This window comes from Cryptomeria japonica, chromosome 1 (assembly GCF_030272615.1).
Source record: "Cryptomeria japonica chromosome 1, Sugi_1.0, whole genome shotgun sequence".
NCBI classification, from domain to species: Eukaryota; Viridiplantae; Streptophyta; class Pinopsida; order Cupressales; family Cupressaceae; genus Cryptomeria; species Cryptomeria japonica.
Window position 1 is genome coordinate 718,335,857 of NC_081405.1, and position 18,445 is coordinate 718,354,301.

Below are 18,445 nucleotides of genomic sequence, written 5' to 3' on the forward strand. Positions count from 1 at the left end.
CTGTTTCTGCTTCCTTGTTGGAGGAGCCGACGACAGCGAACCACCCCCCGGTCACAGAGATGCGTGCTGACCTCGAGGCTATGTAGAGTTGGCTTACACAGCGGTTTCAGATGGCACTGGCACAGCTGGAGGGAGCTGTTGTATTCTCACCGTGTCGAGAGACTTGAGCAAAGGTAGTCGACTTGGATGACTCGTCAGGGGAGGCACATGGACTCACAGTTGGGAACGAGGCGAGGGAGGTCGCCTCTGCTGGGCAGGCACCAGGAGATGGTGCACCTTCGGTGGCGGAGGCGGTACCTTCATTGCAGGATACAGTAGTGACCGTTCCACCAAGGACTTCATAGCCTTCGGCACAGACAGGGGAGGATGTTGAGACCTATCTAGCTGACATGGCTGATATGGTGACGAGGGGTAGGCGGGTGGTGGCCGCTGCCCAGATGCAAGCATTGCAGCAGGTGGTGGTGGAGCTACAGCAGGTCTTACAGTTTATGCGGGTGGGTTGTCCGACAACCTTTGCTACCTGCTTTGAGTCTCAGGGGTGGCCGACTGTGGAGACAGAGGAGATGCTCCAGGCTTGGAGGCTGCGTCAACCCGTTGTGGAGAGCCGGGTGACGGCAGTTGTCCGCGAGATCGAGCAAGTCTACCGGGAGGCCTATTATACATTGAGGCGTACACAGCAGGAGTCTGCAGTCAGGGAGGCTGCCCAAGTAGCGTTGGAGAAGGAGGTGGCTAGTCAGCAGGCCTCAGGGGCAGCCAAGAGGGCGCAGTTGTTGGCATAGCTAGAGATGGCCTGCACAGAGACGGCTGAGACCCGGGCAGCGAAGGCCGAGGTAGAGACTTGTCTGGCAGCCGAGCAGACTCGGTTGGTCTGCGCGACGGAGGCAATGGATACAAAAGAGAAGGAGTTGCTGGAAGCCGCACACATGGTGAAGACAGCTTTAGAGAAGGTACTGGTGGCGGAACGGGATGTGGCTGCATGCACTCAGCAGGTGTATGAGCTCCACGCCCGCTTGGCGGACCAGACACCGCCGTCGCACTACGACTTCCACCCCTCGGTTGCCAACTAACCAAAACAATTACACATAATTAACTAATGTTATTCCCGTGTACAATAATGCCGCCAACAAAATCTACACTTTTGAACACCAAGAGCCCAAGCTGGGAGGGTGAAAGCATACAGTAGCAGGGGATTATTAGATGTAAACTGCTGAAAGTACTGATTGCAATAATGGGCGGCAAGCCAGCCCCTTCCACTTTCCAGCGGGAATAGAAAACTAGAAAGCTTGGCGGTAAACCAGCCAAGGAGAAACAAGAACATAACCAAGCACGAATCACTCAACTACATATCTCAACGAGATTATGAACACTTACAATAAAGCTCAACTCAACCGCTTATGCAATGGGAGGACAATTACAAACAAAATATCACTCGACCGCTTATGCAGCGGGAGGACCAAAACAAACAGAATTTCAAACATTGAAGGTGGCCAACCCAGCCTCTTCCACTTGTGCAGAGGGAATTACATAGAGAAATGCAAACAGCTATAGCTAATAGTACTACCATTTAGCTTTATAATAAACATCACATAAGATGGAAGAGAATAAGAAGAGGAGCTAATACAAATACTGAACTATGAGAGAAGTACAATACAAGATGTAAGAAACCACTATACCAAACTGCTTTTATAGAAAACAGCCTGCTGCAACTCCGCAACAGCCACCACGAACCACAGCAAACACAATGAAAATCATGTTACTACTTATCAAATTGCCATTAGTTTTATATCCAAAGTCATACTATATATTCTAGTCGGTTAGTATTACCGAATCATGCAGTCGGCACACACAGAGAAGTCGGTATGAATAGTCTAGTCGGTTACAGAAGAAAGCAGTCACAGAACGCAGTATTCACCGAGTTGTTTATCGAGTATTGTTTCATGGCTACCGAGCTGTAAAGTTAACTCACTGAGTTGATAATCACCGAGTGAAACGTTTTACCAGATACATTGAACCTAGACATGCACATGAAAATGTGTTACAAGATCGAGGCACATCTAACCGTTTTTACATTGGAAATTGCACTAGAAGATTATGTTTGATTGCAAGGTCAATCTAACCAATGAAATATTTTGTTTAGTTATTCATTCGAGGAATCTTTTTGTAAGATCGAAGCAATGAACTAGATCACCGCTGTAAGAGATCTATTTATACAGCATGATTTTAGGGTTAGATATAAGAGATGTGAGATATGTGTGTGTATGCATGAAGGAAGACTGTTACAAAGACACAGAGAGGTCACCGAGAAGGTTATCAGTGAACAATTGAAGAACAGAGTAAACAAAAGGGTTTATCGAGTTACAATATGGGTTACCGAGATATGCTACAAGCTAGGTAATCTTATTCTGAGCACATAGAATCTGCTATAGCATTTCAGATGTAAAGTTGCAGATATTTGTAAAGTCTTATTGTAATATTTTGAAGTTATAAGAGAAACCTTTAACAGGGTAAAAGACTCTAACCAAGTCTATAAATTGTAGATCCTCTAACCAAGTGCAGCATTTATAGTGTTGTAAAATCCTTTAGTAAGGTAGATCTAACAGATCTTGATACTCCTAACAAGGTAAGCTATCAAAAATAGCTAAATGTAGCTCTAACCGAGCAATCTTTATTATTGCAGTAGTGAAGTTGTGGGTGCCATCCCCACCGCAGTTTTTCTCTCTAACCAAGAGTTTCTGCGTGACCAAAATATATGTGTTATGGAGTGAATCATGTATGATTGTTATCTGTTTGTTTTAACTTTATTTTATGTTACTGCACTATTCTGTTTATGCATAACAGTAAGGTTATTATTGAAGAAAGGTTTTGAATTACTGATTCACCCCTCCCCTCTCAGTAAATTAGCTTTCCATATTGGGCCTAACAAATCACTCCCACGAAGCTTCAGCAACACCGGAGACTCGCACAATGCCCCAAGAGCCAACAAACACTTAACACACACCACCAATCGCCCACACAAACACACCGAAACATGCCCAGCAGCACACACACCAAGAAATACGGCCAGCAAGGAGGATACGGCCAGCAAGTAGGTACATCCTTGTAAAATCGCACACCACACCAAAAAAGGCGCCCTTTTGAGGAAGAAGTCGCCTCAAAAAAAGCTTCCCAACAAGATAATGCCCACAAAATTTGAACCAAGCATTCAAAAGATCCAATCACAACTAGGAGTGATGTCTCACACTCGAAGTTTGCCAAAAGAACTAGGAGGTTTTCACCCTCGAAGAAGTCTGGAGTCAATCTGACAGCATAACAATATAATTTTCTCTTAGATGATCCAAAACGAGACCCACGCCCTGTATTTATAGAGTATAACTCTCCAAATTCACTTCAAATTCCTCACCAAATGAAATGGAACTTCATTTCATGTATGGGCACCAAAAGCAAAAAAGACCACTTAGAAATTTTTAAATAAAAACATTAATCTATTCTCAAAGTGGGCATCCAACACAAGTGGAGACATAATTTAGGATAAATTTATCTTTGAATTCAACCCCTTATCTCTCCATAGTGGCGTCAAAATTATTCTAACCATAGGCTAAAGTTCTGCTAAATATTTCCCAAATGGGATGCCAAAATAACACCATTATTTCAACAATAGAATATGACGCCAAAATAAAATATTAACTTAAGTCATTTTAAATGATAAATGACTAAGTCCAATAAACTGCATTTTGAACTCCACTCTGCCTGCCAGAAATAGAACGGAAACGCTGAGTCATCCCATAAGACTAGCAAAAATAGTCGGTGTTGCCTGGCTCAATTGAAACCCTAAAAAATCATACTTACTAAAAATAGTAAGTGACTAACAGCTCCGTTAGGGCACAAACCGGGACCAACTATTACTTACTAAAAATAGTAAGTCCACTAAAGAATAGTCAGATGAAGTTGCATGTCATACTGTTGGAAAACTCCTGAAAAACCCAGAAAAATGTGCTATTTTGACCCTACTTACTAGAAATAGTAAGTATGCAAACCTCAACTAAACGCGATGCATGTATCACCTCTGCGAAGCTCTCTGAAAACCCAGAAAAACTCCACAATCAAAAGTCCCAAACTCCAACTGCTTCCCACTCAAAATCCTCCCGGAAGATGGAAACCCTAATTGTGCTAAAAATAGCCTACGAGCCTCCTAAATAAGGCTATTCTTCACCAGGAGTGATCATTGGCTGGAAGGGGACATTACAACCCATTACTCTATTCAACAGTAGGATGATATCACCATACTCTTCCTTGAAGAATGGACGCAACAAATACTTTGGCACTTTTCCTTGAGGTCTTTTCTTCTCCAACCAAGACTTGTTTACATTCGTAGCACAAAGTTCAAACTGACTATCATAGACCCTCTAGGCTTGTCCTTTAGTCTTGTAGGTGGTTTTACTGTGCTTTGGTATACAAAATGTCTCTTGGATGGACAGTTCTGAAAGATTAGCCAGTACCCTTCCATCTCGTGCAATGATTTCTCTAGACTATGCTTTATAGTGCAAGGCACTTTCGACAATCAACTCGACACACTCTTTGGCTGGTGGGAATCCAACTACCTAGACAATTCCATTTTGCATCATCCTACGAGCAATAGGTTTAGGAACGTGTCCATCATGTCCATACATTCTTTTCTTAAATTCTTCCATATCAACTCCTTGTCCTTTAGTCTTGTAGGTGGTTTTACTGTGCTTTGGTATACCAAATGTCTCTTGGATGGACAATTCTGAAAGATTAGCCAGTACCCTTCCATCTGGTGCAATGATTTCTCTAGACTGTGCTTTATAGTGCAAGGCACATTCAACAATCATCTCAACACACTCTTTGGCTGGTGGAAATCCAGCTGCCTAGACAATTTTGTTTTGCATCATCCTGCGAGCAATAGGTGTAGGAATGTGTCCATCATGTCCATACATTCTTTTCTTAAATTCTTCCATATCAACATGCCCAAGATCTATGTCAGTGATATTCTTCCACTTGGACTTGAGTTTGGACTTCAACTGCACTCCCTTGCTGGCGAACTTCATTGCTACCTATAAAAACACATGAAAACTCCATGTTATTTTCAGAATTCAATTCTGATTTTAAAGTCTTTTTTGAAAATTTTACTTTTAACTTGTTAAAGATTAAGTCTTTGAAGAGTTTGGTCAAGAAATTAATGAAAAATAAGACAGAAAGATGAGGAAATTCAATCAAGTTGAGTTTTTGAATCCTCTTTATGACTGAAATTTACCTCTGATTCTGAAATTCTGCCTTAAAATCAGAGAAAAGAGCTTAACTTCTAGACCCTTGACACTTAGAAGAATGTTCTTCAGGACAATGTGTTGGGAATCAAAAATATTTTGTGAATTATGATCAAAATTTCATCTTTCTGGCATGGCAAATTTGCTCTCAATTTTAAGTCTCTGGCTAGGTATCTTCACATATTCCATTTATGCCTGGATGAATCAATGTGTCGGTGTATGATTGACTTGCAAGGGTTTGGATAATTTCTTCATGCCTTTGGGTTTGTGATTTTGGAAGGAATTTATTTCAATTTGCACATCCTATCTTTCTTTTCCCTTAGGCGGACTTGAATCTTGTTTGTCTTGCCAATTCATGTCTTGGTGAGCTTGGACAATCATACGTCCTTTTGTCATGAACCATCCTTCTCGTACTTAGTGAATTTTGGGAGTTGTTTTAATATTGTGCTTGCTTTCCATGGTGAGTTTCAAGATGGATCAGACAGTTTGTCTTTCTTCCTGTCATATCTTTTATTTCATTTTTGTGTGATGCTTCAGTTGTCCAACCCTAGGCGGACTTGGATGAGAATATGTTAAGCCATGTTTTGTGAGACAAACTTCCAACATTGGATGCTTTCTTTCTTGGCGGAATTTACATGCTATGGACAGGTTTGTATTATGCTTGGAAGGTCATGTGGATCAAACTTGAGTAATCATTCCTTTCCAAGGCAGATTTGGATGGCTTTTAAAGCTTCAATCTGCTATCTTCAACCTTGCTAATCATGGCACATTGGGATTGCAGCAGTTAGACAATTTTATTTAGCTTTCAAACCCTTGAATATGTGAATTCAGATTTCTTTCTTCTAGACAGGCAGAGTTTACTCTTCCTTAGGCAAGTTCATTTTATACTTGGAAGATCATCAAGGAATCTGTCAAAGGATTTATCTTCAGCAAACCTTCAATTTGTTGTCTATGATGATCTTGGATGAGTTTTAGATATGTATCTTCCTCCATATTTGTCTTGTTTTCTCATCAAGGGTAGATTTGATAGTCTTCTACACAAGGTGAAGTGCAGGTTTGAAGGATTCTTAAGAAGACTATGCACAGATTTGGATTCTCTCTTCCAAGACGAACTCAAGGATGATTAATGGTGAACTTAGAATTTTGTCAGCAACTCCATTATTTTATCAGCAAACCTTGTTAATGGCTAACTTTGAACTTTTGATTGCCCTTTTCAAACCCTTGGACCTGCTTTACTTCTCCTTTTTGTGGCGAATTTTGGAGAGTATCAAGGTGGAATTTACACCTTCAAACTGTTGTCAGTGCCAAATTTAAAGAAAATATCAAACTTATTTTCTTCAAATCCTTGAATTTATTTTATCTCATCTTCAAAATGGGTAGTAATAGAATGATTCAAGGAACAAAATCCATATGCTACTTTCAAAAAAGCAGAAAAAAACAGAAAAAGAAAAAATTTCTAAAGATAGCAGGTTGTCAGAAATGACCGAAAGCAATTGCAATCCTCGTCCTTCAAACCTTCTGAACCCTTTGACAACACTTAAATGCAATTATGAGCAAAATTTCTCAATTTGCCTCGGGATGACTTCAAAACTCTAACTCTTAAACTCTCTCAAAATGAAGATTTATGAAAATGCAGAGCTAAGACAGGACCCTAAAAAGCAAAAATAGGGGGTCCCCATCTGTGATGGGGCGATGTGTGAATTAGGTCACAACACAGCCCTAACCACTACATGGTTTATCACTTCGATTTTATCTCTCACCACTACGTGGTGCTTCATGCCATAATTAATTCGATTCATATTAATATATATATAATGTATGTGTGTATGTGTGTGTGTTGATTAAATATTGTATTTTTAATTTGACATTATAAACTAATTTGAAAATTATAAAAATATATAACCCAATATTTCGAATAATTAAAGAAATGTATTCATAATCAACTTAATATAATATATATATATATATATATATATATATATATATATATATATATATTGTATGTATGTATGTATGTATGTATGTATATTATTATTATTATTATTTTAATTCCATACTATTCTTTTATTTATATATTCATCAATCCGCATATATGCATTAAACGTATATATATTCATCGATTAATAAATAGATATGATCATACGAAGATTTAACCCATCATAAACTATTCTTTTATTTATATATTCATCAATCCGCATATATGCATTAAACGTATATATATTCATCGATTAATAAATAGATATGATCATACGAAGATTTAACCCATCATAAAGATTCAATAACCCATTCCAAATCAACCAAAACATTACAAAACATCACCGACTCCGACAGAAAGTTACTTACCATTTCCCGACTAACTTGGCCAACTAGGATGTGAGTGTGTGATAGCTCAATTAGGCACAAATTAAAGATTACCGAACCAAGTTCTTCTCCTGAGTGATACTCTTCCTCCCTTCCGGAGGCTTGATCATTTCCTGCATCCAAGTTAGCACATTACAACAATAGTTAGCCGTTATCAATACATGCATGTGCATCATAGATTTTCATCTTCAAAGTATCGTAATGGTTGCACATTAATTCATTAGATTTTCCTATCCAAATAAATATACTCAAAATGTAATCATGCATTAAAGCATTTTAACTAACAGTAAATAGGTAATAACACAATGGGGTGTAACAATTGAAATCCTAATATGATTATCTAATCAGACCATTACACACCACTGAAATAAATATAGCATAGCATAATACCTAAATTCTCAACAGTTATATGCATGTCAACTGAAATTCATTCAAATGGCCCAAGATCATTGTAAATTTGACACATTATAATACTGATTTTCCAATGGGTCTAAATTCTTGTGGTTTATAATTGAGAGCTCTACCTTGATTTTGGTATTTTTTGATGATGTCGATTATGATCTGAATTTCGTCAATGTATAGTTTGCTGATTTGATATTTGATTGGTAGCTGAATACCTATGTGGAATGGCAACATCAATGCCAAATTGTTTGACTCAATCTCTATCAATTGTTGAAAGCAGTTATTGGTAATAACTTGTTGTTTCTGATAATTCCCCCTATTCCAGCTTGAACCAGATTGTTTCTGGATGCCTTCTTAAATTTTGCTTGGAAAAACCAGTATTATAATATACCTATTTATTTGTCATAATTATAATGAACTATAAAAATGAGAATGAAATGCAAGAGCCAATCCCAAGCTTTGTTGCAATACTCTATATTTGATGAAAAAAACAACCGTTGTTTCTAAGTATTCAGGATACAAGTAATACTTTAAACCTGTGATTTTATGTCTTAAGCTTTAATATCTGATTGGAATCCTGTTGGATTTTATTAAAACCATTACTTGCATTATTTCCAAATATTCCATTAAATGAATCCCAGGTCCATGGTGTGTAGCATTATTAAAAACATTATTAAGAAAATTTAGAACCAGAAAGTTTCTGTAACATTGGATCTTGCTGTCCAAAAATTGCACCCTTTTTTTACCAAATTTGTTGAGCAAATTACTGTGGAACAAAAGAGTAAATCAATTTTATCTCCATTGTTGTGCCAATTGATGCAAATTGTGCGTCCAATCTGACCTCTATGTTATAAATGATTCATACTTAAAAAATTTCCATGAATTAGAAGCCAACTAAAGGAATGTTTTCAGTCATATCAGCAATGATAAGAATTCCCTTTTTTCCCTGACTCTGATTGATTTTCTGAGTGATACTATGATAGGCAGATGTCACTACACACTCTCCATGGTTAGTGGCTATATTAATGTATTCTACTGATTGTTTAGAAGAACAAATCTTGAGGACAATACCTTGATCAGTTGATCAAATTGTTCTTATTGTTCAACCCTTATTTTCTGTATTGTTTCAAAGCCTCACTCAGTGGAATGCTATATCCTTGTTCGTTCAGCATATTCTGTAATTCTTGTGCACTAGCCTTAAGACAATGGCTTGTGTCTATTCCAATGGTCCTCCCAAAAGCAAATGCTATTTTCATTCCATAGCTGTTCTGACAATCCTATCTGAGCTAGAGTGATGAATGTCATACTGCAATAAGTGAGCATTCCTGGAATTAAATAAATATTTTTTTCTGATAGAGGTCATTCACATGTTGTTATTCTAATTTAAAAGAGTGACAAAAACATAATGTAATTAAAGGATAATGACACAAATACAAAAATGATTCTTCTGACAAATTTCAAACAAATGTAAAATATATCACAACTCTCTCTATGTTTTTAATAAAGCACAAGACACACCAATGAAGATTAAATAAATATGTAAACAACAACCTTCAAACTTGAACTTATTGGCTAAGCTACCACTCATATTATCATGAAGAAGTCTCATACAAACAGGAATAAAATAAAAGATGACAAAAGGCTTAAAGGTGCTGGGATAAATAGGGAATTATTTTCTTTATTAATTTCAATAAGATACTAAAACATGCAGGCTAGAAAGACATACCAGGAAGAAGTGACATAATGCATGCAGGGAAGAAAAAGAAACTACATTGATGACAAATTTCAAACAAATGTAAAATAATCACAACTCTCTCTATGTTTTTCATAAAGCACAACACACACCAATGAAGATTAAATAAACATGTAAACAACCACCTTCAAACCTAAACGTATTAGCTAAGCTACCACTCATATTATCACGAAGAAGTCTCATACAAACAGAATCAAAATAAATGATGACAAAAGCCTTAAAGGTGTTGGGATAAATAGGAAATTATTTTCTTTATTAATTCCAATAAGATACTAAAACACGCAGACTAGAAAGACATACTAGTAAGAAGTGACATATTGCATGCAGCAAAGAAAAAGAAACAACATAGACAATCATTATCAATAAATGACATCATTGTCCTGATTTCTCATTATCAACGAAAACTAACCAAATGACACAATAGGGAAATATCAAATAAGAGTCTTCCAAGCATGCTTGTTGATTCCTTACATAGTTAAAATTTAAAATGCAATAAGTATAAGATCTCTCTTATTACTCACTTATTAGTACATAATTCCAGGCAAAAGAAATACTTTAGTTCTTGGGCTAATTTCATTTAATCCAATTATTTACATTATTTCAAACAGTATACTGTGTTTTCTTGATAATTGACTAAAACGTGAAAAATATCAAGCTAAATGTAAAAATATAACGGCAATGTAGTTTGTCCGATACTACCAATGCTTCTTGAAAATGCTTATCAAAACTTAGTTCTTCAGCTATTGATTAAATTTCAATTCCTAGTGTGTCCTCATTCTTAGAACTTAGACAGAGTTTTTAAGGTTTTCTAACCAAAGCAATTTTTTTTTTACAGGATTAAATGGTAATATTAATAACAACCCACTTGTGCACAGCACCAAGTCAATTAAGGATGATGTACATGTTACATTTGAAGGGCACGAGGGAAGCTCTTTATTATCTAGCCTTGTCACCAAATATTATACCCCATTGTTCCACAACAACGTTTTCAAGATTGGAGTGGTACAGTCTCCCTTTTGATTCTGTGTCATATAAAAGATAATTGATGGTGTATTTAAGACTAAAATTGTGGAAACATACTTATCAAAAGGTTAAACAACTTTTATAGCAGGAACTGAAAAGTACATTCTGAGTTCAAATATATATATGTTAAGTATTATTATTTTGATTTGCAGGTCATTGTATTCTCGGGATTACTGGGATCCATGATATACTTGGGGACAAAGGTTGAACATGGCTTGAAGATTTCAGAGGTGACAGTGACAGGTACTGAAACATTTGTTCATCATACAATTTATCCAATATACATATATAAGAGAATCTATATTAAACAGTCTCCCATTATCATCAACATGCATTGTGATGCAACATATCATCAATGAGCTTGCAGACAATGTCGCTAGTTATTTTAGTGTTAAATAACAATTGAGCTTACACCATTTATTGGTTGAATTGATATGGTTAGGGAAAATGTTATGATATTCGCAAACCTCTAGCACAACTCCCTCCTATGCTCAATTCCATTTAACATTCATTATTGTTGGTGTAAATAATTATTCATCTTGGATATTATTACACTATACTTAAGTTTACTTAGGTACATGCATTTCATAGTAGTTTGGGTATGAGACACTTGGGTGTTTGTGCCACATTGGGATAGTGTGTGTAGGAGAATTTCCACCTCATGTGGAATATTTTATGGTTTCTCCTACCTACCCACACCTATTTCCTACCTACCCTTGTTTCTTATTGAGCCACATGTCATGTTTGTGTGCTCACATATCCATATAGCCTTGCCTATATAAGCAGGCTCATCTACATTGTTTGTATGGGCAATCAATCTATATCTTGTAATGATCCAGTTGATCATATTTTGCATCTTCATAGAATACAATTTTTTTCTATCATCTATTTTGTCTCTCTTATTTGTTCCTTCCATTGCCTCTTGATCTTGGCAAAATCTCACATGGTATCAAAGTTGGTCCATGTCTCACATGGTATCAGAGCCATTAGAGTGTCATTGGTTTGTCAATTGAGAGAAATTTGATGCTATTTGGGGTTTGCATTTTGGAGCTTTCTATTGCAGATTATTATTGAAGCTTGATGGGTGAAATATGAGGTCACCATCGGATTGAAGAGGTCCAAGAAAGTCAGTTTTGCCTTTTGTTTCATCCAAATCAGACTTCGGAGGCCAAATCTAGAACCATTTGAAGTTTGAAGCCACGACGGAAATTCTCCAGAAATTATAATTTTGCAAGCAATTTTCAAATAGCAATATCTCACTCATCCGGACTCCTTTTTTCAAGCAATTTTTTTTTGTTTTGGGGTAGAATTTCGTGATCTGTACAATGGTGCAGGATTTTTCGGATTTTCGGATACAGGTTTTTCAAAAATCATGAAATCCCGATTTTTACAACTTTGGAGGCTTCGTTTGGGCTCATATGGACTCCTTTTCAGGTGCCATTTTTTTTGAGAGTGCATAATTTTTTGTCTACTTTCATAATCTGCCATTAGTTTGCAATGATTTTAAGTAGAAATTGTACTTTCAGTATTTGGTTATTTTTGGCCTATTTGGTACTTGTATTTCGCTTGGATCTCAGTTTAGATCACTAACAGTATTTGTTGAAGTCTCTTATATCTCATTTTGAGAAGTTGTAAAGTTGAAATCAGAAGTCCATTTTGCTATTATTTGCAAGTGCCAACATGATCTTTTTATGGGGGGCCAATTGTTCATTTGTATCTCTTGGTGAAATTCCATTCAGAGGCATCTTCATCTGCAGTATTCTACAGGGCTTCTTTGTTGGCAGCATCATTTTCATGTTTCCACATTTGAATATTTTATCATGATGTATGCTCTTGCTTGAGCAATGTTGTACTCGCACTATCATAAAGTGCCACACCTCTTTGTATCTTGTCATCGTTGACTATTTGATGTAATCCTCTTGTATACATAGATTAGGAATATCTTGTGAGACTTGGTGCATGGCTCTAGTTGAGACTTAGATTGTACACATTTGTGCATGGCTCCCGTGAGACATGGATTGTACCGTTATTTCTGTTATTTCTAAGTATCCAGATGATGCTCACAGCAAGTTGTCTCCATGCCTGATCTTCATTTTGTTGCAGCGAGTGATTCATCGTCATCGACTTGGTACCTGGTTTTGTCACACTTTGACATTATTGGTGCAGCATTGGCTCTCTTTCTTCCTTATGGAGGAGGTATTTTGGTCATCTTCATTGGACCATCCTTGCAGGAGATTCGACATTGAGGGGGAGCTTCATGGTTTCTTCTTCTCTCTTATGGGGGGGACATCTTTTGTTCTTCTCATTCATCATTGAGAGCATTGTTTTCTTTCATCATCTCTCTTTTGGGGGAGGGTTTTTTCCCATTGGGTTTTTCTCTCTTTCCCCGCTTTATGGGAGATTGCATTTGCATTTGTACATGGGTACCTAACATGGCCTTGTAGTCGGGACCCATCTTGCATTTCTTAGTTGCATTGTAGACTTTAGTGCATTCCCCTAAGTTGCACTTAAGGGGGGGTGTTGGTGTAAATAATTATTCATCTTGGATATTATTACACTATACTTAAGTTTACTTAGATACATGCATTTCATAGTAGTTTGGGTATGAGACACTTGGGTGTTTGTGCCACATTGGGATAGTGTGTGTAGGAGAATTTCCACCTTTTATGGTGTTGATCTTATCTTGTTATTACATTCCACCTCATGTGGAATATTTTATGGTTTCTCCTACCTACCCACACCTATTTCCTACCTACCCTTGTTTCTTATTGAGCCACATGTCATGTTTGTGTGCTTACATATCCATATAGCCTTGCCTATATAAGCAGGCTCATCTACATTGTTTGTATGGGCAATCAATCTATATCTTGTAATGATCCAGTTGATCATATTTTGCATCTTGATAGAATACAGTTTATTCCTATCATCTATTTTGTCTCTCTTATTTGTGCTTTCCATTGCCTCTTGATCTTGGAAAAATCTCACAATTACCACTACTATACACACTGGCTGCACTCACTAGGTTGTAACTAACAATGCACCTGATAATCCTTACGCTCTAAAGCCTACTTACCTGAAAGATCCCTAGCCAAATCTGGTCCAATTTTTCTGATTTTGGTAATTCTGATTTTTTTTGTTTCCAGATTGTCTTTGACCAGCGAATGAAGGAATTTGTATTTGTTTGTTTTTTTGTTTTCTGATTTTTGATTTTTTGGGGATTTTGCTGATAATGAATTTGCAATACTTGAATTGAAAGAATATTGAAAGGAATTATACAAATGAAATTAACACATAATATATCATGAAGTGGTAATAAATACCGATTTGCTTACCTTTATTCAAATTAATTATCAAACATACCCGTACCATGCTGTACGGTTCTGAGACATATTTGTCAGCACCCAAAATGGACTGATTTAACCTGCCGTCCTCTGTTTCTATGCCCAGCGGTTGTTGATCTGCTGATGGTGTTCCAAATTTGTCTGATCCAATGCTGATAGTGCCTGCCAAACCCTAGCGCCGGACTGTAGGAGGGCATATTTCCTGATATAGGCCGTATGGCTGATACTGGAGGTCTGAATTGAATGATATCTGCCACCCCAAGCCTGGATCTGTAATCTGAAACAATGAATACACCCCTATCCAATCTGAAACCAGTCAATGTGCACAGAATTCGATTTCTTTTTGGAATGATTTTCTGAATTGTGAAATGCAATTGAAGCCTGGTAAGCTGGGTTTCCATCCAACTACTTAATCTGCCAAGAGTTTCTGTTCTTGGAGATCAAACCTGCTGCTCAAACCCTTATCAGAGCTCAAACCCAGAATGCTGTAATAAAATTGAAGAATGAATGAATAGAATGCTGGAAATTGACATCAAAAACTCCTTTTATTCTCTCCAAGGCTCGACCCAAGGTTAGGGTTCCACTTTAAAAATTTCATAAACTTAATTAAATTTATTCTCTTCTAGGAATTTGACCCATCATGAAACCTCTAACCCATTAAATAAGTGGCCACCTTTTATTTAAAAACAACTTATCACTTAGGCGCCTAGGGAAGTATGCCAAGGGGCACTTTATTATATTATATAAAGTGATTATAGTAATTCACTTTATAATTATTTATTTTAATCCAACTTAGGAAATATTAAATATTTCCCAATTAATCCATAAAATGCTCATCTGGACTCAGAACTGAAATCTGACAGAAGAAAACCTGATCATGGATGATGTCGGAGTCCTACAGGTCAACTAACAATCCCCCCCTAAAAAATAGGGATCCACCCTAAAATGTAGGAACTTCCACCAAAGTGCCTAGAGTGATCCTAGAGGTCCTTTGATGCATCCTGGTCAACTCTCAATCAACCCCTAAAAAAATAGGGACCCCTCTTAAATGTTAAGGATGTAGCCTCATTCGGATTGCTTACGACAAATTAAACCCGATGACTGTCGAAGTCGAAATATATATATAGTGACTGACATTGTTGCATTATCCGATGACAGTCAAAGTCGAAGTATTATTAAACCCGATAGTATCGAGCACCGTAAATGTTTTTATGCATAACCAATAACTATAACAGTGACTAATGCATACGAAGAGTCATGTTTACGTAGGGTCATGACTCTATGTGGCATAAGCCACGTAGAAGTCATGCCCCTACGTAGACATGACCTTTCACTACTATACATATACAGCGACATCGACACTTGCTGAGAATGACATCAATAACAGTGGCAATTTCATGATCCAGCAAGCGGTCAATAATATTCATCAAATATTAATTGACAGAATCATATATATACATCAGTGGTCAATATATTCATATCAGTGATCTCATTGAAAGTCTATTCTTACTATATAGTATTAGACTATTGTTTTCTCTATCTCTGATCTAGATTCCTTAACACTAAAATCTAGGAAACCGTCATAAACTGCTCACAAAGCCCCTACAATGCTCCAAAAGCCTCTGAATGAGTCCCCTGTCCAAACTGTTGACCTATGGGAACTCGACTAATAGGTCAACCACATTGGTATTTTGGTATGGTTTTGTCATTGATGTCAACACCTACTAAATCACTAGCACTTTGGAGATCCAACAGCATTCACCGGCAAGCAAGTAACTATTGCACAGTTACTGGTATATGGTTGACCGGCAGGATATAATGATCACCGGCACTTGAAATGATATGGAAGACACTTGGTAATATCGAAGCCATCGTGTGGACATCTTATCTTAATGAATTAATCATTGGTATATTCATATTTGCATATTTGCTTTTACCGGCAAATAGGTCCAAGGTTACCTAGGGTTACACCGGCAGGTTTATCTTTTCCAGATCAGCATGGCACGCTATGGAAATGATTAATTATTGTTGTAAATGCATTAAGCCAACATGTTCAATCGGTTATTGCATCGGATATTATATTATTTGTAAAATGTTTTTATTGTAATATCTTGTAGAGCCGACCTACTAAAATTGGTCTTAGGTTATGGTATAAAGATAAGATCTTATTTGTAAGATCAGGTGTGGAATGCGAAAAAGAATTGTGTGAAGGTATATGCGAGATTAAGCAGTGCAATACACGCAGACATCATTTGAAGGTGAAGATAGGTTTTTGTGAAAGCATATCAGCATTACACCGGTACTGAATTCAGCATATGAAGATGCTATTTTGTGCAGTACATTCTTATTGGATTTAACCATCCAACTGTAGTTAGTGTGACTCCCATTTTGTGATTGAGCAGTGAGCTCTAGGCGGTTGGCCTTTCTGCATGTGCAAACCCCATTTATGTACACTTACTATCTGCAGTAGTATCATCTGATTGTGGGTAAGGTTTCCCACCGTGGTTTTTCCCCTTACAGAGTTTCCACGTACAAATATTGGTGTCATGTGTTGTGGATGACTTTTTGTTTATGTTTCATGCATTAATCTTTACCGGTATAGCAATTAACTGTTAAAACTGTCTACCGGCATACTTAACTGGTTTACTGGTATTAAGCATTAAGTTGGTTAAGTTGTTTTTGGTTTGAAATTAGTTGACAACTGATTCACCCCCCCCTCTCAGTTGTCTCCAGGACCTAACACAACCACCCGCCACCTGCTAATCAGTCTGAGGAGGGGATATTACATGATAGGTTATACATAATTACTATAGGTTCTAGGCCAAATTAAACGGACCCTTTCTCTATGTAAACAATCATAAAATGCCAGTTGTTTAAGCTCTTGCCTTTTTCTACTATAGGACTAATTTATATTAGTAATCTAGAGTTTCATTGCTTTCCAGAGCCAAGGTTTCTTGTAACCTACCTTAGCTTTTTTATATTGACTGCATGTACTCTCAAACCCACTCATCTATTTTCGTCAGCTATGAACATTTAATATAATTCACATTTCATTTCTATCAAATATTTTGGACAGTTATAGCATATCCTGTATTTTTTATTATCTAAATGTAAATTATCCACTGTAATTATCTCAGTCAGATAACCCTTCTTGCTTCTGAGGATATGGCAGGTTCTTACCAGCATGATTATGCAGTTGTGACTGAAAATGGATTCCCAGTTTATGATATAGTAAGAATAATTTTATGCCATACACTACTCTTTTTCTACATCTTTAGATTTTTAGATTTCTGGTTTGTAAATTGGCTTTCTGATTATTTTTTGCATTTGATCATTGTAGTGGATTGTCACAAGTTCACTTGACTACGCAAATTCTCAGCCACAACTTTTGGACATTTATAAAACTATGCAAGAGTTGAAACCTTGGGCTCCAGCACAACCAAAAGTATGACAGTTTTTTTATTAAAGCGATTAAATAAAATTTCAAAATGCATGTAATGATGAGGATGATATTTGTGCTTGTAATTTCATGATTTATTGTCTCTTTAAAGGTGGTAGTTATTAACTTATTACACCTCTTATTTGGTGCCAAGAAATCCATTAAGAACTATCCTTGAATAGGATATAAAAGCAAGCTTGTTTTTCTTTTCATAAAGTCTATAACTCTCAATAAATAAGTGATCGTGAAGAATCTAGATAGGAAAATCTTTGTGTCGTTCATTACATACACAATACCATATAGGATGCAAACCACATTTAGAGTAATATCCAGCACAAAAAATATCATATAATAGATAACTAATAATCATGCATGTTGCATCACTAATTTAGGCCTTGAAAGTGAAAGAAAGAAATGCCAAAAGATATGTTTAACGAGTAACCAGTGATCCATTTCTGATCTTGTCACAACATTATGGTGACCCTAATCACAGTTATAGATACTTAAAAAGAGATTATAAGTATTCAAACCACTTCCAACACTTAAAATTGCTAGTGCGGTTAAAAAAAAAAAAATTCAGAACATCTAGATCCATAGATAGATGGACTGCCAAAATGCAAGGTTGCATGCTGAAGAAACCCATAATAAGTTCTATTGGTTTACTAACACTCTACGATCCGTTTTTACATTTTTTTATGTTATTAGTATTACAGGCTACTTGGTAGAAGCCATACTTCTGTCTATGCAAACTGAAAACGATTGAGTCATGATCAAACAAGAAGCAAAAGATTTGAGATGTGAATCGTTCTTGTAAGTTGTACCTAATATCAACTGGTGATGGAAC

General features: G+C 36.7%; 1 protein-coding gene across 1 annotated transcript in view; it reads left to right on the forward strand.

The window, feature by feature from the left end:
* Positions 1–18,445, forward strand: part of LOC131056772 (uncharacterized) — an 87,404-nt gene that overhangs the window by 43,038 nt on the left and 25,921 nt on the right. The window contains exons 8-11 of the mRNA XM_057991031.2: positions 10,634–10,800; positions 10,974–11,064; positions 17,335–17,393; positions 17,503–17,607. Coding sequence (XP_057847014.2) covers positions 10,634–10,800; positions 10,974–11,064; positions 17,335–17,393; positions 17,503–17,607 — 422 coding nt within the window. The remainder of the gene's footprint in view (positions 1–10,633; positions 10,801–10,973; positions 11,065–17,334; positions 17,394–17,502; positions 17,608–18,445) is intronic.